The sequence below is a fragment of the Rhipicephalus microplus genome, chromosome X (genome assembly GCF_043290135.1).
Source record: "Rhipicephalus microplus isolate Deutch F79 chromosome X, USDA_Rmic, whole genome shotgun sequence".
NCBI classification, from domain to species: Eukaryota; Metazoa; Arthropoda; class Arachnida; order Ixodida; family Ixodidae; genus Rhipicephalus; species Rhipicephalus microplus.
The window spans coordinates 153761532-153784534 of NC_134710.1; the positions used below are offsets into that span (position 1 = coordinate 153761532).

At 43.9% G+C, this 23003-nt stretch overlaps 1 protein-coding gene across 1 annotated transcript; it reads right to left on the minus strand.

Moving 5' to 3' along the window:
* Positions 1-5021: 5021 nt before the first annotated feature.
* On the minus strand, positions 5022-5816 carry LOC119182979 (large ribosomal subunit protein uL13m). Its single transcript, XM_037433544.2, is given in 2 exon segments — positions 5022-5460; positions 5463-5816. Coding segments are annotated over 2 exon segments (552 nt in total). The 5' UTR covers positions 5700-5816; the 3' UTR covers positions 5022-5145.
* Between the last annotated feature and the right edge of the window lie 17187 nt (positions 5817-23003).

Genomic DNA, 23003 nt, shown 5'->3' on the forward strand with positions numbered 1-23003 from the left:
GTGGTCGTAAAAGTGAGCTGCTACAAAACATTGCAGATTCCCATGCAAAGCAGGTGTGTGTATGCTTAATTTAGTGTTCAATGTCACTTTTTATGAAGTATATATTTGAAAATCCTGGGAACTCCATTGAGGCTAAGAAACACATGAGGATCTAGCATATTGGGGGCAATTTAGTGTGAGACCAGAAGATAGGGATCTTCAATTTGTGCACTTACGAACAAATTCGCCACAATCTAACCTGAACATATGACTCTCCAATATAAACATGTCATTTTTTTTCTTTTAGATAAAAATGCATTCATTCATTCATATATGCTTGGGCACCTGGCACAGTGTTTGACAGTTTTGGTAACCATTCGTCCAAAGGTGAGAGCTGAAGAGTTAGTGTGGACAGCAACATTGAAGGGCACAGAAAGAGATAAGAAAATTGTTCTGAAAACGCGGACAAGCGGACAAACATTGGAAGACACTTAAGCTTCACCTTTGAGTTTAATGCGATAGCGATGTCCTGTCCCTAGTGCATACTTCAACCACTGAATGCATACTTTTTATTGTATGATGTTTCTGGTGATGATTAAATTGTGTATTACTACAATGTAATAATTAAGTTGCGTATAGGACTTGTGTCTTGTAAAGCATCAAAGTTACTTTCAGTTTTTAGGAAGTTTTTTTCTCTGCATTTCCTTGCAAACAACTTGGGCTCGATCCTCACTCTGAACCGGAATTTTCTATTATTTTAGTCTTTGCTTTTTTTTATATTTTAGTCACGCACAAGATGATGATTTTTTGCTCACAACCAATGATTCTAACGCCGGAATTCCTGCAAAACAAACTTTTTTACATTCTTGCGTTAAAATGTTTTAAACGCCCGGACAACCAATTTTTCTGAACCCAGTTTTTTTACAGCACGACAGAAACCTCACAATTCCTAGTATTGGTTCCTGCAGTGGTTAATCCTAAAAACACATAGCTATTTTATGAACAGTATTTTTCGATCTGAAAAGATCTAAACATGTATGAGCACTTCCTCTAAGAATGCTAAGAATTGATAGTGATGGCGCTATCCCTTCTCGTGATTTGTGAAAGCTGTTGTTCTGCTTTCGGGAAAGTTAACTATGCTTAAACACCTTTTCTTTTTAAAAGCTATTCAACCTTTCTTGAAATAATCAAGATTTTACAATGTGACTACGTGGCTTTATACACCTTTCCTGTATTTGTACAGTGTTGTGTGCACCTACGCCTAAGGTTGCGTGCACCTGTGTCGTGGACGTGCTGACGAGCGTGGTATCATTACATCAAGTGGAGGCAGCACCACTTTAATGCATACTGCTAGTGCAAGCATATAAACATTTTTTTAGAGTAATATGTTTTATTATAAAGAAACAAACAATATTTCGAAACTAACAAAAAGATAGACCACGTACACCAATCAATCAACGATCACAACACTGGGCACCGCTGACCATTCATATTTTTACTGCTAGAAGTGCCAAAGGTTTGGGCAGGGTAGAAGCGTATTGGTATTTTGTGTTTATTCAGTTGTAGATTATTTTTGCATATTTGAATTGCCACCTGAAAACCATTAAGCCTCCTATTGCAGTAAAGGAAGGCTAGGTACTGGCTTGTGGCCTTTCTTATTTAAGAGCAGTGTGCGTGGGAATACTTTTTGTTGCTACATCTTCAGCTTCATGTTGCAGGTTTGCCGTGTTGAGACTTCTTTTGATTGTCTATGGACATTTAGACATACACAGAATATCCACATTAGGCTAATCGTAAAATAGAATTTCTAAAAGCCGCCTCTATGTGCCTCTGCGACCTTTTCTAAGTACCTGCCATCTTTAATGTGTGCAGCTGTTTGCTCATTCATCAGTAAAGCAGATCAATTTGTGCACTTTCTGCTTCCTGAATTTTCGCTTTTACTGCCAATACATGTTCACGTGTCTAAACAGCATTCACAGAAAGCAGAGGGTCTGACGTCGACTTGAAGCCAGATGCTTGGAAGATGCCACGTGCCACCACACATCTGAAGCGTCTGGAAGAATTGAAAGAGTACAGAAAAGAAGAATAGCTTGGCAGCACCTAATCCTTTCCCTATTAGTAGCAAGTGTATGACTGTCACTGTAATTTGTACCAACATTGATGATTAGTCAATTGTCATAAGTCCACATTTTTGGAAATCTATGGGAAATTAGGTACACATTTTGACAGTTATGGCAGTACAAAGGGCATTAACCTGTTTGTTGGAAACTTGAATGGACTATCATCCACATGCTTGTAACTGCTAATTATAGGACGTTGCTGATGCCTACTTGATGTTATTTCATTTTCAAGAGTTAAAGCTTCAAGGATTTTCTTGAAGCTTCATCTCTTCAAAATGTTTAACTCAGCTTCATTCCAGTTGTGGAGCCAGAGTACTTGATGTTATCAACTGCCGGCTTCAAGTTTTTCAGTGAAATTTTGTAAGCCAAGGAATGCAAAGAACTTTTATGGGGCTTTCTACGAGGCAGCAAAGGAGTAACAATACCATGGCTGTTGACAGGATTTTCTCTTGGGGGCTGCAAACCACTGTTTCGTCGTGGGTGGGGGAGAGCAGTGGTGTAGCTTTGGTGACGGCAAGTGCTGATGAAGCTTGAGGGGGGCAAGTGCCCCTTTTTCATTCCTTCTGCTGACATCCATGAACAGCACGAACGTACACTCACAGATATACTGATATGGACACACGTCTTTTTTGTGGGTGGGTGTTTACGCTGTTACTCTTTCGCTGTGCAATGAACCAACTCACCAAAAAGAAGTATTTATGAGGCATAAAGCCAAGCCAAGCTTAGAGGTCTCTGTTGGTGCTGTGCATTTGGCGGGTGAAAAGAAAAGTCGCAGCTTTGCTGCAAAGGTGAAGCAGCGAAAACAATATCAACAAATCGGAACGTCACACGAAGAGTGGCAAGCAGATCTAAACGTGCCCCGCGTTTCTCATGCACAAATGGCATGCGAAACGTAATCACAGGTACAGATGGACGCAAATAACTCATGAGAAATGGTACAGACCCTGCAAATTATGCATAACCGCTGGATACCTGTGTCTCAAGAAGCTTTCTTGGTCGCTGTGTATACTCGTGTGCATGTTGTCAAGTGCAGTTCATGACTTTGGCAGGGATTATTGCACAAAATCAGTTTCACTGAAAAGTTGAAGCAATGAATGTGATAGTGACGAATTGCATTGTTATATGAAGTGAGGCGATCTCGCGTAACTCTACAAAACGCTGGTGTAAGAGAACACTGCCGCTTCAGGTACACTCTTCGCACCATTTTTTTTTCATGTTAAGAGCGCAGCCTGTAGAAGCTCCCACCTGCTGTGTGGGCACAAGACGCGTTGATCATTGCTGCGATAGTGCGGCAACCATAAGCCTTTTGTTCGCTCACGAGATAAGCCCGTGCAGTCGACCTCAGCCAGAAAGGCGATGTTCACTTCGCAGAATGAGTGCATCCTCCATTTTGTGTATACACAAACACACATATGAATGATGGCGGCGGCGGCGAAAAACCAGCCGAGACTGCCTATATAATTGCTATTGCAGTAATAAATAGTAGAAAGATTTATTTTGGTTTCCTTGGCCCAATTTCGATGCCTAGGTAGTGAAAGAATAAGATTACAGTGTACGGTTGAATGATTGCTTTGGTGCTAAGAGGTGGAATATAGATAACTGTTGAAGGATGTGTTTATTTCCTAATGTCTTGGCTAACATGGTTCATTTCATGCCATGAAATCATGTGAATTGTGCTTTCTGCTTGTTCAAATGCTTATAGTACACAAGGAGGGGTCTTAGAATCATGATAAGTGATGTATACAGCGGTGCACTATTAAAGAGAACATCGGAGTGGGTGGCAGCTGCTCGGCACCACCACCTGCTGGCGGCTGCGAATAGTTTTGCGCAGGCACAGTGAGCACCATGTGCGGTGCTTTTTTATCAAGTTAGCGGACAGTAGTGAATATGGCAAGTGCACCATTTATGGTGCACTTGTGTCACAACTTATTGCTACAGCTGGCCGGTGGTGGAACCAAGTGGCTTTCGATGTTCTCTAACAGTGGAATCCTGTAAACACTGGGCTTGCTTCTGGACCCTGTTAAAGCAGTGGGAGAGTGCATTTTCAAATGCTGTGCTAAAATACAGCCAGCAAATGGACCTGTTCTTGATCTTTCTAAGAATTTAGAACATTCAACGGCCATTATCATTCATTTGTGGCCCAAATTAATGATACAAAGAAACCTGAATTTTGTTGTGCTTTTTTTATAGGCTGTTTCAGTAGGCAACTAAGGAAAGAGTCTTTTCTAGCCTACTAATTGTGAAACAGCTTTGTTCAGGATATATAGCAGTGGCATACAGAATGCGTCTTAAGCATTTGTAATGTCTTCATTTTACATTCCCAGATTTCATTTTTTACAGGTTGCTAATTTTGAAATGCTCAAGCCTGGAATCTGCAAGTCTGAGACTTCGGAAGCCACTAAATAAGCTGTTCATGTTTTTGATAATAGAAAGTTTGTTTTTTGTTCACACATTCATATCTACATAGATCATGGAACTGCTTATCCATATTTCATTGTGTGCCATTGTCAACATGTTTGTGTGGCCACGATGACCAGGATCTGCATCGTCTGTCGCTTGACTGCCCCAAGTACATCATACATAGACAGAAACTTCGACGGAAACTCCACATTCCAGTGAACATTCTTTTTGTTGAAAATGCCAGGCTCATGACCATCTGAATAAATTACGAAGCAACGAAGTGCTTCAATGTTTTTTAAAGACTGATAACCAATTTTTATAGGGCCCAATTTTTTTAGCAGAATGGAAAGCGGTGCGAAGCATTTCATATCAGAATTTTTACATCTGGAGCGAATGCGTAGTCGTATACTTGCATGCTGCTAACAGTGAACGTAAGAGAACAGCGATTTGTGTTCGAGCACGGTAGTTTACTTCGCATGCGGGTGAGCGTACTATTTGCACCAGGTAAGCCCACAACAGAAGGAAGTGAACAATACTGCTTTATTTCACGTATTGCCTGCAATCGGGTAAAATGTGCTCGAGATGAACAATTTAATTTGCACAACAGTTCCGTTACAGCGATGCGCGAACAGTTACGACGGCTAGGCTACTGAATAATGTAGTCATCTTGGTACTCAAATACTTTTCGGAACTTCGCTTGCTCCTCTTCCGAGTACTCGACGAGCTTCTTAGGTGCACGCCAGAGCTGCCTCAGTTGACCCGAGATGTTGTCTATAATTTCGCGAGGAACCTTGTCGTCTGGGAACAGGTGCAACCTGGCCATCCGGGTTCACCTGTTCAGGTCGCCTGGCAGTGCCCTGTACACAGCCTTCCAAAGAACCTTTGTCGCGTCCTTGTCCTGCACTTGCCTTTCCGGTGTCCAGGAGCACCCGCCAGCAAACCGTGTGTCGTGGAAAGACATGTGGTACTTCGGTACTTCCACTCGTACCAAGGCATGGCGATTTCGCTGCAGTTCGTCACCACAACGTGGTCCCCGCAGTCACTTGTGGGAGAAAATATCGGCTTGTGTTTGCCCTGCAACACGTCGGAGATCATTTCGGTGGACCAGAATGGGTTCTGCCATTGCGCGTCGTAAAGGAGCCAGCGGCGTGTAAACGTTGCCCACTGTTGCACCCGTTTAAAATTAGATAACGCACCCATATCGAAGCAGGAAAAGGGAAATATACACTTTACGATACTGGAAAATCACTGGCACATGACGCTACAGAAGTATAGTGTACTAGAATATCGTAGTACTACAAAACACCTACCAGTTTAGTACTTAGTAACATACTTTCTCAAAATTAACTAGAGGGCACTCTGGCGCTGCGATCGTTCAGCGACCATGGGGATGATGGGTAGTACACACATTTGCCTAGTCTTCGTTTTTGCGGGCGGCGAATCGTACTTGCGGCTTTGTTTATTGCTTTGTTTCGGTTTTGTTTTGAAAAAAAGAACGAACCCTTTTGAACTTAGGGACTTGATTCGAAATAGTAAGCTTAAAAGAATAAGGTTGTGAAGCACAAACGGGGAACAATTCCTAATTTATGTTTTCGTGAAAAAACAGCCCCAAGCCACACGAACACACACGGAGCCAGAAGCAGGCCAGAAGTACGAAAATTAGACAAATATGTGTACTACCCCTCATTCCCATGCTCGTTGAAGTGCCGTGCGTTGCAGCTCCCATAGACACTAGCGCCAGAATTCCCTCTAGTTAGTATTGTGGGAAACTCTATGCTTAATAACAAAAACAAAATGAGCCTGACGCAGGGTTGCCAGGTGCTCGGAGAGCAACCTGCAAAGTTCAGGCCCATTAGTAACCCAAAAATAGCCAAAGACAATATATTCAGATAAAACATTCTTATTTATTATAAACTGACACAAAGCGAGTTCATACACAAAGAAAACAATTATGCAATGTATTAACAGACAGATCAAGGAGAAGGAGGAAGAAGGGAAGAAATGAAAGGCAGGGAGGTCAACCAGACGCATGTTCGGTTTGCTACCCTGCACTGAGGCAAGGGGTGAGAGGATTAAAGGAGAAGAGAGAGAGAAGTGAAGGGCAACGTGTGTGTAGATGTGACCTTGTCCATTGCACGCTTATAAGCAGTCGCGTAGTCCGGTCGTCTTTAGAATACTTAGCAGTGCTCGCGTCGCTTTGCTGGCCTGCGAAGCGTACAGCCATGAACCAAGGATCTTCATTTCGGGGAAAGGTCTACTGTCTAGTGTCTCTAACGTTTCGCGTAGCAAGTTGCGTTCTCTCGAAAAACGTTCACATGAACACAGTAGATGTTCTATTGTCTCGTCAGTGTCCCACGATTCACATCGGGAGCTATCCGCCATTCCTATGCGAAAGGAGTACGCCTTTGTAAAAGCTACTCCTACCACAGGCGGCACAGTAAAGTTGCACCCTGGCGGGAGAGGTCCGATAGAACTTGAAACTTTCTCGATGGGTCCAATTTGTGTTGGCGGCGGTTCCTGACACTGGGGTCACTCAGCCAAGTTTCCGACACGGTGTTAGCGAACGAGTGAAGGCCCCTTGCAACGTCAGTTCTCGACAATGAAATTGGGGTTGTCTGGGCATCCGCGTGGGTGGATCGGGCAGCATTATCAGCAAGGTTATTACCGACAATACCACAATGTCCCGGTAACCACTGGAACACCACGTCATGTCCTTTCGATAAAACTTCGTGAATCACTTCTCTTGTTTCATTTACTAGTTGTCGATGCTCCCTTTGTCGTAAAGCTGATTGTAAGCTCTGAAGGGATGCCTTGGAGTCGCAGAACACAGCCCATTTGTGAGGTCGGGCTTCCGCGATATAAAGTATAGCAGCACGTAAGGCGGCAAGCTCCGCTGCTGCGGATGTTGTCCTATGCGACAGTTTGAGCATTATAGTGACCTGGTACGCCGGGATGACAGCAGCACCTGTGGAGCTGTCAGCCGAGACCGATCCATCGGTGTAAACGTGGGTCCTCTGGCCGTATTTTTCGTTGAGTAGCGACAATGTCACCAGTCGTAGGACCACTGTTGAATGACGGCTCTTGTTCGTTATTCCCGGAATAGAAAGGCACACCTGTGGTTGTTGTAGGCACCACGGAGGTGACGCTGGTCTTGTTGCTGGAGTGAAGCCGAAAGGAAGGCATTCTCTATGGGCAGAAATAACCTTTGAAAACATCGCTTGTGGTCTTTGAAGTGGCAACACTGCAACATGGTGACCAGGAACTCAAGCACTTAAAACAAGTACGAGAGGGAAAATTTGGTTACATAAAAAAACTTGTGTGTCAGGACAAGTGAAAGAGGTAATACTTAGGTTTTACATTCACGACAAAATAGAACTAACGAGAGTAAACAAAATCAACTACAGGCAAAATTAATATCTCAAAAAGGTGGTTACACGTGCAAACTTGTGGAGTAGCAAAAAATAAGTAATATAAACAGTAAAATAATTTTTAGATCGCAATCACCTCAGTTTTCTCTTGACCTCACTCTTGCTCTTAAACAAGCTTTGTTTACTCCAGCCAAAAATTACCAGCAGTTAAACAATGTGAAATTTTTTAAAAGTGTTTTTAAAAACTGCAGGTTGTTGTTGAATAATATTGTCGTTTTGTCAGTGCTCAACAGGCTGGCACCATGCTGGCACCATTTGATTGGCAAAGGAGTAAACGTTAAGACGTCACTAAGTTACCCTCCTTCCATGCACTAAGCGCACCGCCCTTTTAGTACACTGTACAACCAGGGAACGTTGAGGTCACTAGCGTGAACCAAGATGTGAACCAAGACGTGTGCGAGGTGTACAAGCCCGGCGCTCGCCCCTTTGCACAATATGACATTCATTACAGTGGTGCGACGGGCAGAAGTCAAGCCACAGCTTTTTTTAGGGGGACCATTAGGGCAACAGTGTAGCCAAAGACGGTTCTAAAGTGGCACAAATATTCAAGCCACACGGAGTCCGTGGGTGAAGAAATCGACGTAAGCACAAGGGCCGAGCTAAGTCAGACGTAGGTTATATTAACATGCAGGGTGGCAGGAATAGGTTAAAGTGGGAAGAGATAGAGGAGCAGTTAAGGCAGCAGGAGCTGATGGTATATGGGGTTGTGGAGACACATCTTCGGGACATGGAGCAACCACCTTGCAATCTGGACCTCGTATAGGAATATTGCAATAGAACAGAAGGCAGCAAAAGAGAGGAGGAATTGGGGCATTTATACATAAAAGTATGTGTTGGCAAAGAGTCAAGCATGGATGCACGAAACATTTATGGTTAAGAGGGAAAGTAGCTGGGCAGATATGATACTCCTTAGTTTGGTGTACTTTTTGAGTAATAGATATGTGGAGATTAACGTCCCAAAACCTCCATATGGTTATGAGAGACGCCGTAGTGGAGGGCTCCGGAAATTTCGATCACCTGGGGTTCTTTAACGTGCACCCAAATCTGAGCACACGAGCCTACAACATTTCCGCCTCTATCGGAAATGCAGCTGCCGCAGCCGGGATTTGCTCCCTCGACCTGTGGGTCAGCAGCCAGGTACCTTAGCCACAAGACCACCGCGACAGGGCTTGGTGTACTTGTGGACGGGAGCAAACGCCAGAGAGGAAAACCAGGCAGTGGTAGAGTGTACATCAAAGTACATTCAGGAGTTAGGAAGAGAGTGCGAGATAATTATACTAGGAGACATGAATGCGCACATAGAAGATATAGATGGGTATACCGACCCGACAGGCAAGATGATCATGGATATGTGTGAAAGGCATGGTTTGATCCTTTGCAAAACTGCTGAGAAGTGTGAAGGACAAATAACATGGGAGGTAGGAAGGCTGCAGTCGACGATAGATTTTGCACTAATGTCACATAAGATGTATGATAGGCTCAGGGGAATTCACATAGATGAATGTGGTTCCAGAAGTCTGCGTAGTGATCACAAACGTATCAAGCTCAGTTTTGGAGGAGCAATGAAAATGCGAAGGAGACAAGATGAGCAACTAAAGGGGAATTTTCATCCAGAAGGGCAAATAGAAATAACTACTGAACAAATTGGGAAAGTAATCACTGAGAATAATAAAACAGTTTGGAGGTATACGAATCTAATTAGACTCAGCTGCATCTTGCTAAGGCACGTGACAAGTCGCCCCGAGAAAAGGAAACACAAGCACAAGAGTTGGTGGGATTAGGAAGTTACGAGGGCCATAGCAAAACGTCAGGAAGCCTCTAGGGAACACAGACGTGCTAAGCAGCGGGGTGAACCAACAGATAATGTTCAAAAAAATGGGACATCTTTCTAAGCTGTAGAAGGGAAGCATCCCTTCTGATCAATGAAAAAATTAGAAGAAATGGGGCTCAGTGGCTGGCAGAAGTACATGAGAAAGATAGAAAGGCAGCTGCAAAATTTTGGAACTATCTAAACTAAGAAATGAGACGAGCCTAGAGCAGAGGTTTATAACAACAGCTCAAGGTGCTAAGCTAGAAGGGGACGAAGCTATTGAATATATAAGAACAAGGGTGACAGAGAAATTTCAACAAGTGCCATATGCACCTTAATACACAAGGATGGATCAAGTGGTGCAGTGGCTCCATTTTCACAACAAGAGAGTGGAAGGGCTGAGAAGAGGGTCTCTAGTAGTACATCAACAGGCCCGGATGGCATCCGAGTTATGCTGATAAAGACATTGGGTTCCAAGTATAAGCAGACTTCAAGAGAGGCAGTGAGCAAAATAACAATCGGTGGTGAAGTCTCCGACGGATGGAAACTTAGCAGGATGAGCATGATCCATAAAGGAAAGGGGGACAAAGCTGACATAAACAACTGCCGTCCTATAACAATGACATCAGTGGTCTACAGGCTGGTTATGCAAATTACAAAGGAAAGACTGCAGGCATGGATAGAGGATGAGGGGTACTGGGAGAACTGCAGAATGGGTTTGTAAAAACAAAGGAGGTTGGAAGACAATCAGTTCTCACTGACGCAGTGCATCGAAATAGCAGGAAAGGAACACGGGCCCCCGTGGCTGACATTTTTGGGCATCAAGGGAGCGTACGATAGCGTGATTCAAGAGGACTTGTGGGGAATACTGGACACATTGGGTGGGAAGATGGAGTCATTAATCCTTTGAAGGATATCTATAAAAGCAACAAGGTAGTTATAAATTGGAAAAAACAGGTATCCAAGCCCAGAGAAATAAAACGGGGGCTTAGGCAGGCATGTCGTCTGTCACCCTTGTTATTCATGATGTACCTACAAGGATTAGAGGCCAAATTAGAGGGGAGTAGACTTGGCTTCAACTTCTCTTTCATCAAACAAGAAGAACTCACTGAACAGGCACTACCAGCATTGATGTACGCAGCTGATATAGTGCTAATGGCCGACAACAAGGAAGATTTGCAGAGATTGATGAACATCTGCGATAATGAGGGAGATAGGTTAGATGTCAGATTCAGTAAAAAAAATCAGCAGTCGTAATTTTTAATGATAGTGAAAGTAGTGACCTTAGGATACAGGAGGCCACGGTAGAGGTAACAGATAAATACAAATATCTGGGCGTATGGATAAGCAATGGGACCGAGTACCTAAGGGGACACAAAATATATACGCAAGGACTAAAGGTAACAGGAATGCAGTGGTGATGAAAAATAGGGCATTGTGGAATTACAATAGGTATGATGTTGTGAGAGGAATATGAAAAGGGGTTATGGTTCCTGGTTTTTCTTTCAGCAATGCAGTCTTGTGCATGAGATCAGAGGTTCATGAGATCAGAGGTTCATGAGATCAGAGGTTCAATTCTACACATTGTTGCAGTACTAGACTTCTGATAGAAGAAGGCTTGATTTGTTTGATTTGAGGGGTTTACGTTCCAAAACCACCATATGGTTATGAGAGACGCCAAGTGGAGGGCTCCGGAAATTTCGACCACCTGGGGTTCTTTACCGTGCACCCAAATTTGAGGACACGGGCCTACATTTTCTCCTCCATCGGAAATGCAGCCGCCGCAGCCGGGATTTGATCCCATGAAATAGAGGAAGGTTGCCCCCATAGAATGGCTATAAAAGTACAAGTATATTCTAGGCTACAGGACACAGCACAACTCAAGACAAGTCCCAAGAACTTCCATGTCCACGACAAAAACCCTAGACAAACAGTAGTATATTTGCAAGATTATAACTTTTCATTTTTATTTTTTTATAAATGTAGCCCTAGAATGTCTGTGCACATTACCACTGGACCCAGAAATAAAATAGGCATCAAGTTTTGCCTTTCTCAGATTTTTCTAATTTAAGATTACCTGCACATAAGAATCAGAGACACACCATAATCATGCAAACGTGATATGTCTACTCCCAACCTCAAAGAGTTGGCTCCTTCATGTGCTTACAGTTGTTCTCCCCTCACCTTCCCATACCTCTGTAATTGCTGTGTTGAGGCCACTGGCAAGCACAAAGCACTCACTCATCACCAAGCTGGTGGATGGACAAGCCAATCAGCTCGAAGTGCACAGCAAGTTCTGGGTACCATGGAGCCAGTCCTTGCAAGCCTTCTTTGACATCATGGATTGTAGTCTACTTTGTGTAAGACAGTCGAAGTCGTCCTGTTCGAAGCCTGCGACAGTTCAGTTTTATGACCTCCTGGGCCTGATTGGTACATACTGCTAAGCATTCAAGCACATTATTTTCTCTCTATTCCCCCCCCCCCTTCCCCTTGGTAAGGTAGCAAACTGGGTGCAACCTGATTAATCTCCCTGCCTTTCCTTTGCTTTTCTTTCTCCCTCTCTGCCAGTCTTGTAACTTTCAGATGGAGTTGAAAAGTTTGAGAGGAGCAGAACAATGCTTTTCCTTCCTTCCCAGTCCTGCAGGTGTCAAGGCCACATTCAAGAACCTCCTGAACACGCCAGAATATTCAAAGCAAGCTGCTTCGTGGTGCGTGAATGCTGTGTCCGGGATAATGGAGGAGCCTAAGACACCACCCGCCGACACCAAGAAGCCATCAAAGTAACTTTCGCAAAGCCTAGGTGATCAGCTGTAGTAAATTGATAGCAGTGTGTACAAATAAAGCCGTAAAGCTGTTCTATTCTTGTTTCATTCCTGTTTCACCTTTATTGCAAGAGTACATAGAGCATAACACAATCGGAGCCAGGTGAGGGCAGCTTGAATCGTTCACAAGTGCATTTTAAAGTATTCGTTTAGACAATACAGCTTTTGCATGCATCTCAGCCTCGATCATGCGGCATATTTTGATGTGCCACCATTTATTTAAAATTTGACCCTGCTACATAAACTTGCATGTATATTCTTCACAAAACATAAGCAGCGATTGCGATATTAAAAAGCAACACAAATAATTAAAATTACTGTGACTCGTTTTAAAATTTATCTATGCAAACCTGCACACTAAAGACACTCAGGCATGCTTCACTACAATGCCTATCACAACAGCTATGAAGCTTTAACACCATGGCACACCAGCAAACTCTTCTGAAATTGTTGCAAAGTTTTTCAAGTTTAGCATCAAGTCTCACTAAAAACAGACTCTGCAGAGAGTTTTTAAATGATAGGCTGAATGAGCAAAAGCAAAGAAAAAAAGTGGCTGATCCCTCTATTTAGGAATCAGTATAACACAAAATTGAGACGTGTCTTCCCAGAAATATTTGAGCGTTCATTGTGCATTGTTTCACCACAAGGGTGAAGGAATTAATGCTACAGCAACAAATTGCTATGTCACGCAAAAAACAGCTAGTCGGTAGAAACTTGTAGCACACACCTCAAGCACAAAGCATGCACGAAATGAGCATGCACATGACGAGTGCGGACAAACTGTCACAGCTCGACACTTTAAGCATACTGCTCAAACAGAAAGAAAGATGAACGAAATGAATGCACAGGTATACACAGGATGAGCGTGAACAACTGTCACAATTTTTACTTGGTGTGTGAGCAGCATTCTAATTTCGTAAACGTTGCGAGCGAAGTGACATTCGTGCTCACTTTAACTACTGTCTCTTCAAACCTAATATGCGGTGGAAGCACAAGAGGTACAAAGCACCCAAGTCTCAAGATAAGCAAGTGGGCCACCAGGCTAGAGAACATCAATACATACTTTGACCACGCCACGTGGCGGCACGCATGCATAGCGACGTGTGGGATGCCACCCACGAGGACCTTCAGAGCACGCCCGCCTGTCGTGCCATTTCGCTACTGATGACGAAAATGTGCTGTAGTTGCTCAACTTTGAGGATTGCCAGTGGTACATGGTGTATATAAATGGCTCGCCGTTGACAAGTTGGAGAAGGGTCAAACCGTGGCTTAGTGGTTAGCGTCGCGCTCTGAGGAGCGTGACTTTGCTGGTTCGACGTCCTGCTGCGGAACTTTTCCTTCCCGTATCTTTCTTTGCAATATGTTAGTATATATTTTACGTCATATCTGTGACGGATATCCGTCAGCAGAGCCATGGCGAACCCCTGCATAAAGCACTTTTGTGTTAAAAATGTAAAAAAAGCCAGGAGGCTGGAGAAGATGGAATCTTGTGATTAAAAATTCGTGACAGCGTTCGTACTGGAGCCAACAGGCAAGTCTGCCTGTTGGCTCTAGCGCACAACCCCGTTAATGAATATTACATAATGTGCATTTGACATTATGCGCTGTGCCTACTGTTCTTATTATTGCTATCACATGAGCAAATTAAAAGTCATTTAGTCTGAGGATATTCAATCTGAAGATTATATATGCCACAAAGATATGAAGCAAGACCTAGTTTGCACTTGGTAATGACGAATTTGCCTAATAATACTCCACTGCAACATATCATGTATTACAGTGAAGCCAAGTAGTACTTGTGCCAAACATTTTTTTTTATACTGAATTACCATCATATTGAACTTCCAAGTGTATCCTTTTCAGATGCTATATATCCAGAGTTGTATTATGCACTATATCCAAATTTGAGATTTCACCAGTTCCATGTTGATCCGCCCTAGAAAGTATAGATCAGGTAATTTTAAAACCTCTTTTTTTCGTTACTCGAGTTACACGCTACTTATGAAAGTCAAAAGTTTTCAAGAAAAAGTCATTCAGGTGGTTTCCAGTGCCTGGACAACATACTCAACTTCAAGGGTTCCAGGGCTTTCAAGGGTTCTAGGGTTCTACAGACACCCCGAATCGTGGTATCTTTTACCGAGTCCATGGTTGGCAATTGCTGATTTTCCCAGGGTTAAAGAAAAAGACATACACATTGAAAAAAACTGATGGGTGACCAACAGCTGTCGAAGCAGTTCTAAAGGGAAAGGACTACATGAAGATGAAGGTTTAGATCCTGCCTGTAGAAAGACGTTTCATCCACATTTTAATGAAAACATTATTTTCCCATGCTAATTCCCCCTTCATTGTATATGTTCGCTTTTCATATAAAAAAAATCCAACCCCTCAGCTGCATTAGTTGCTCTTGCTCAGCATGGGTACCCGCACGCTGTGCTTATTTGGTCAGTTTGCCCAAACTTTTTAAAGGCCCTTTATTGGAAGAACACTAAACGCGAATTTATGTACAATGCTTGTGCTTAAATACAGAACAGAAATCAGATGCAGAATGCAGCAATGGGTTACCACAGGAAGTTTTTAATTGAATATGCAACTGTCACGAGCGACTACAATGATATTTACAACATGCTGTGCTCGTTTATCTGGTACACATTCCTGGAACAGTCTTAAGAAAATGCACATTCTTGCTACCTACTTTAGGAACAGCTCACTACATAAGGCGGGGAGGGCAAAAATTAAAAGTGATAAAAAGCATGCTTTTGCTGTTGACGTGATATATAAAAATGCCTGCACAGTGGCTGCATCATGTCATACTGTACATTAATCGTGACGCCTCGCCCAAATGAATCTAGAAGCTGCTCATGTGTTGTACAAAAAGGCTTTCAAAAATATATAAAACATCTAGCACCAAAGTGCAGCGTGGCAAAAATAGCTCACAAACACTTGAATGAAAAAAGTTGCTCGTGCCATAATAAACATCACGTCTACTGAGGTCCGCTTATTTCTTGTGTCGCCTGACTGAGTGATTCGATGGCTATCCTGGGAATTTCGCTTGGCCTGGTGCTAACTTCAGGACCATGACTTGATGTGTCTTTGCTTTCTTGGTCCGAAAAAAGTCCCATCACTTCTTTCCTGCAAAAGGCAACACACCGTAAGTCCGACATCATGCAGAAAGCAAATATGGCACGATCTTATTGGACAGACAGTAATTATTGATTCAGCTTTACTCTCAATTTCTTGGCTAAAAAAACACTACAATGCATTACAAGAGTCATAATGTGCAATTTCGTGACCAGTAAACAGCTAGATTGGTCGTATGTCACATTTTCGTTCTAGCACAAATATAACAGAGGTGAATGGCGTTCAGTAGCCGCACAGAAAGTGAGCTTTTTAGTTCATGAAAACTAGCATTGTAGTCACCAGGCCCGTATTACATTAGTTAAGTTTGCAGTCCCCTTCAGCTGAGATTCAAGCTCAAAAAGCCACCACACAGATAAATCATTTCACAGAGACAAGCTGATATGAAAAAAAATTCTGAGATTATACTTAACAAAAGAATATGATTACGAGCATGTCATAATGGGGGACTACGCATTAATTTTGACTGTATAAAGTTTCTCAGCAGTCATGTACATATAATTACAGGAGTGTTCTTGCATTGCACCCACACTGAAATGCAGCTGTGGCGATTCGGAATCGAACATGCGTCTTCGAACTTTGCGACTCAACGCATTTGCCCACTATGGTACCATGGAAGGTACAGACAAGACGAAAGGAAGTGAAAGCCTCACAGCAGGTATTCAGTGAGCACAGTGCAAAGGACAGTGTACTAGGTTCAGTCACCTTACCACCCTTATATATTTCACTCCCCTACCTTTTGACACTGCACACGTTCTTTCATGGGTTGCAGAAATAAGTGTCTCTCCTGACTTCAAACCAATACCCTCGCAATGTGAAAGAACATAAAGTTAATAGAATACATTGCTGGGTGAGTTAGTTCATGGTCTCAATACAAAATTGGAGCTCACTATGATACCACTCACTACCACCCGGTTTATTAGAAGAAACTGAGGAAAATATGCACGCACTCAATATGACACAGGTGTATTTGTGCACACATCAAAAGGTGAATCTGATCAAAAGATCTGCTACAGATTACGATAAAGCAGCTCAAATTCGCTCCCCAAACACACTGCCGTTTGGGTGACACCATCTGCAACCTTTTTTTTTTTCGCGTGACAACCATGCAGCTATTTTCCTGCTCCTTTACAGCACTTCGAATTTTGGAAACGAAGGCACACAGTCACACACCTCACAGTGAACAGAAAGATGTGTGCCGGTCATTAGACAAAGCCTGGCCACAGATGCCTTTAGGAGTTGACTCACCTGAGAGTCTCGGCTTTCTGCAGTGTCCTCACATTCCATGAGGGTTGAGAGAGGCTGCTGTTGCTACTGCTGGGTGGGTGCTGTGGTTGCCCCACTACACGCTTGTTGCTGAGTGTCCTCTGTGGGAGATTCTTGGCTGGTGGCAGGAGGAGGACCACTGCCTCTTTCTTCATCATCGTTGTCGTCTTCTTCCTTGGGCACAGCCGAAGCTTCTGTTTGGTGCTGCCCTCCTGTGGGGGCACAGGGGGGAGGCGACAACGATGTGTCCATGGGTTCGGGCAGGCTATTACCCTCTTTGAAGACACCTCCATTGTCTTTAGGCGAGCCTGTCGCGCCACCATTGGTTTCCTCTTCTCTTTCCTCAGGTTTGCTGTCGCCATTGCCACGCTACTCCTCCTTGGCTGCATTGTCCTTCTTCAGCTGCTCCAGAGCACGCTCCACCATCTTCAGGTACGTCTCCACATCGATAGTCTTTCGACAACGCTGCATGTACAGAGGCAGCAAAGTCCCTCTTCTACTTGTTTTTATGCGTGTGTGAAGGCGTGTGCACCATGTTTATTTTCTCGTGTACTTAGTAAAAAAACATGGCTCGTATGTTTCTGATTTGGCCAATTTTCTAGCTGTTGTGCCGCTGAAGTACAGCCACTGTGAAAAGCTCTTACACCTACACGTATGTCACTAGCTCGCCTAACTCATTACTTCGTAAAAGTAAGTAATGCAGCCCAGGACAGGCAGGGGGGCGAAGAGATGTGGAAAAACGTTAACTGCCAACTTAGCTTTCATTAGACACAGAGGTTTACACATAAATAAAGAAAGCAATACAAAATGATACAGAAAAGATCACCACTTCCCTCTCCCCTTCATGCTGAAGTTCAGGAGTGCGAACTCTTCTTGCGAAAAGGCAATCGATGGCTTACATAAACCTCTTTTGTGTGCAACACTAGCTGCTTCATATGTATTAAGGCAACGCAATAAGCCCAAACCACTACTCTGCAAAGTCACTATTCCAACATGCCTCCATAGCTCGCATTGCAAATTTAGTGAAGATTGAAAAAGATATTGCACATAGCAAGGGCGGGCATTTTTTTTCACAATTAATTACATTTAGGGAATTTCTTAGAAAGAAAGTTGACCTTTACTAGCAAAATGTGCATCGTCACTACCTCCACTTCTAGTAGCCAATGCTGTTGGCAGAAAATGTGCGTTGAGCACAAGAACGACGATGGAAGAAACTGCAGGGGAAAGCAGTGAAGAAATTTTGTACCTTTTTCAAGTCTGCCTGAAATAGCTCACTGGCATCAAGGAACTTTCACTTTTTGGCTTTGAATTTCTCCTCAATCTGCTGCAGTTCAGCTTCCACTTTTTCCTGAAAGAAATTTCTGCAGTAACCAAACCTTAATTGTACCTAGTGGGGAAAATATATGGATCTCATCATACTCTGCCAAGAAATACAGCCATCCCTCAATGCAACAATACTCAAGACCTAATGAAAGCTGGTATTTTCAGCTAAGTTCCTTCAAAAAAAATTTTTTTGTCAGTAAACAAATCAAATATACACAGCAGTTATGATTTAACTAAGCCTTTATAACAGAGCCAAGCATGCGATACACTGTTTGCGAGGCACTGGGAATGAAGGTGGCTGTCATACGCCAGTCATAGGAAATCTCATTAAAGTGGCTTGTATTCCTTAAAATTGTCACGGGAAACTACTTTCCTCTACTTCAGGTGCAAATCCTCTCAGGTGCTGCGTTGTTAACGGTGTACCACCACAGCTGACGAAACATTCCCATTTAATTCGGGCACATGCAAGATTTATGCAGTGTAAAGCTCAGCTAATATACCACTAAGAATCAAGACAGCACAAAGGGACATACATACCTGGCGCATAGTGAGGGACTTCACTTGACGTTTAAGAACACTCATTCGCGCTGTTGTGGCAACCGATTTTACGTCAGGCACCACAGCATCACTGAAGATTTCTTTGATCAACCTGTGATTCTGAATGTATCTAAATGCTGCTATGGGCTTCACGGAGAACTCATCGATATCTGAGGGGAGGAGGCATCATTAACACATGTTATCCACAGGAGGAAGTGCAACAACAAGTACAACTTGTTGTACTTGTTGTGATATTGAGTGCGTGCATAGTGAGTGCGTGCAACAGTCCTGAATGTAACATTTCCTCAGTAAACAACAATCATTCACTGCTAAGTGCTCTTTGTCCCACTTACATTTACTGCGACAATTGTATAAAACTAAACACACGCAATCTTTTGTAATGCTCCACAAGTATGATGGTCTGTAAATAGTAAGCAGTCGTTTTTCGATACCTTGTGTTCCTAAATCAAAAATTTTCTGTTGGTAAGCTCAGCTGCGAATGATGTCCCTCTTTATGTGATTAGGATGAAGGGGGCACCTTGACACAATACGACGTGGCACCATGCAAGCGATGGTTACCTACCCACATAAACAAATGCACCGACAAAGATATAGTGAAAATTTACCATCACATAGCTGGTGCAGTTGAGTGGCATGCGTTCTCTCATAACAAATATGGCCATTGTCAACTGGATGAGGCCACACTAGTTTGCTGCATCGCATTGCTCTTGCTGTGCTTCAATGCTACACACGAGCACCAAAGGAGACGCCAATAAAGTTTCACAAGGCTTACACGGTGATGGGATATGCGTAGTGACATTCCACGTTTTTACCGTGGAGGTCTTTAAACATGCTGTTATTTAACAAATTTAACAAGACCAGTTTGCTCACACTTGTCCTCCTTTTTTTTTTACCCAGCTGGAAATATAAGAATCGATAGTAGTAAGCCAGTTTTATTTCAACATGCCATTCATGTCAAAAGATGTTACAAAATTGGCAAGAGAGCAAGACAACCATAGCTAATGATAACATTGTGCTTCACGGAGAACTCATCGATATCTGAGGGGAGGAGGCATCATTAAGACATGTTAATGATGCCTGTAATGTTTAAGTGTCATTGCCTATAGTTTTCCTTATATATATATATATATATATATATATATATATATATATATATATATATATATATATATATATATATATATATATATATATGTGTGTGTGTGTGTGTGTGTGTGTGTGTGTGTGTGTGTGTGTGTGTGTGTGTGTGTGTGTGTGTGTGTGTGTGTGTGTGTGTGTGTGTGTGTGTGTGTGTGTGTGTGTGTGTGTGTGTAACATTACATTTGCAGTATAACAACAACATTTTACATATTCAGCAGGACAAAATATGCAAACTGAAGAGCCAAATCATATGTGTGAGTATAAAAGTAACTAATAATTTAGGACCACCCTGTGTTGTGTTGATAATCATGTAGATAATTCTGTCCGAAAAATGTCTCAAATCTCTGAGCCTGCAGCGAGCAGCATCGCCAACGCCCGGCTCTTTTGGCTCGTGCTTCAGTTCGCTGGTGTGCCGGTCTCTGAACGGTTCTTCACACTGTCTCGCTGCTGTCCTTAATGACTGATAAACCTCGTCACACTTGGTGGAGGGTGCTATTTATCACCGTCCCTAGACCCTGGAGCTGCGAAGCCGCATGCTACCGCCCGTCATTACTGACAACGCCAACCTATCGGCGCCTTCGGAACCCCAGTTCGTCAACTGCCCAGGCCATCCCAGGCTACGGGACCCGAAGGTCTTCAGCGGTGCGAATGGGACCGATGTGGAAGACTGGCTCGAGCACCACGAACTAGTGAGCGCCAATAATAAAAGGGATGAAGCCGACAAACTGGGCCACATCATATTTTATACCACTGGTGTCACTTAATTGTGGTTTAACAACCACAAACACAACAACTCCACATGAAGCGTCTTCACGTCATGTGCTGAAGGGTTCGGTCGCCCAGCTGTCCGCAAGCAGCGGGCAGAACAGCGCTTGCGCGTCCGCTCTCAGCAGACTGGCGAAAACTTTACCAGCTATATTGAGGACGTCGTCGACCTTTGTCGACGTGCGAATGACACCATGCCTGAATCTGACAAGGTCAAACACATTCTGGAGGGCATCGACGATGGCGCATTTCAAATGCTTTTGGCTAGGAATCCAAGTACAGTTTCCGAAGTCGTCAGCTTGTGTCAGAGCTACGACAAGTTGAAGAAGCAATGCACTCTGACTCGGCAGCCTCAGCATGGTGGCGAGTCGTTGTTCAGTTTCGACACCGTGCTTGACAATTCACCGTTGCTTCAGCAAGTCCGAGCCTTCGTCCGTGAGGAAGTCTCAATTCAACTTTCCCTAGTGCCTTTTACTCACGAGACCACCACCCATCTACCTGTCCCGCTTCGCACTGCTATTTTGCAAGAGGTTGCCCAAGCTGTTCCCCTTGCACCAACGTGCTGAAACACTTGCCTCCAGGCCTTGTAATCGCTAAATCTCGATTCGATTGCCACTGAACAACATCGTGACCCGTGGACCGCATCTCTTCTCGAATATCTATCCGACACGTCCAACCTTTTGGTGACGCGATCCCTCTGACGTCAAGTTTACCATTTCGCCATCTGTGATCAACTTCTTTAAAGACGCAACTACGCTCCCAATGGCCGCCGGTGAATACCGGTTATTCTATGCACTTTGCGATCGCAATTATGCACCTCTCTTAACGACGATCTGCAATGTGGCCATGTCGAGGTGTTTGCAAAATTTTGTATGCAAATTCGTGCAGTGCTGTCCTGACTGCCAGCGACACAAATAAACACCACATTGTGCGACTGGTGCATTGCAGCTACTTCCACTTCCTGCCAAGCCATTTGATTGCGTCGGCGTTGACCTCTACGGTCCCCTTTCATTGACACCAGATGGCAATCGGTGGATTATAGTGGCGGTCGACCACCTGACACGCTACACCGAAACAGCCGCTTTGCCGAGCGCTACCACCAGGATGTCGCATCTTTCATTTTACGTCGCTTTATCCTTCGACATGGCGCACCTCGAGAGCTCTTTCCTGACAAAGGCCGCGCATTCCTCTCCACGGTTGTCGAAACTCTGCTTTCGGAATGCCACGTCACTCATAGAAAAGTGACAGCATACCACCCGCAGACTAGCGGGCTAACGGAACGGTTTAACCACACCCTGGGTGATATGCTCTCAATGTACGTGACTTCTAATTATAGCAACTGGGACCGTGTTCTACCATACGTCACATTCGCATATAACACTGCAATACAAACAACCACGGAATTTTCACCTTTCTTTCTTCTTTACGAACGCGAGCCTCCCCATAAAATCGCTACCCTACTTCTCTACCGTTCTGATGCTTCAGAGTGTCTACCTATCTCCGATGCTGCTCGACAAGTCGAAAATGCGACCAGCTCACCCGTACGTTCACCTCGGATGAGCAGCAATGCCAGAAAGAAAACCGTAACACCGCCCTTCCTGATCCCAGCTATGCCCCAGGGTCTCTTGTGTGGCTAGCCATCCCATACTGAATTCCGGGACTCTCCTAGAAACTTGTCCCCCTACGAGGTGCCTTACACCGTTTTGGAGAAAACCTCTCCTGTTAATTTCCTAATTGAGCCACTTTCTCGATCGGACGACATGCGCCGCCGTGCACGTGACATCGTCCGTGTTTTCCGCCTGAAATCGTACATGAGCCTCGGCCTGAAACTTCTTAGGCCACCAGGATGGCTCCTTTTTCAGCGGAGGTGATTGTGAAAAAGAATATGTGCCTGCAGCGAGCAACTTCGTCAACGCCCAGCTCTCTCAGCTTGAGCTTCGGTTAGCCGCTGTGCCAGTCTCTAAACGGTTCTTCACGCAGTCTCACCGCTATATTAAAATGGAGGTGTTGTACGTCGAGAAAGGTTCAGACGCAGCTTGGCAAAATGTGCTTTATCAGGCAGGTCTGGCTAATGGCGAGTGGAGTGCGCGAGCTACTACTACAGCAACCGATCATCATCGTCTTCTTCATTGCCAGCAGAGCGTTCGTTATTCAGATTCATTACAATTACTCCCCGCGAAATAAGGAGCCATCCTGGCGACCTATGGACAAGCAAACACGGGAGGGTCATAGCAGGGCTTAAGTCTCGAGACGTGGA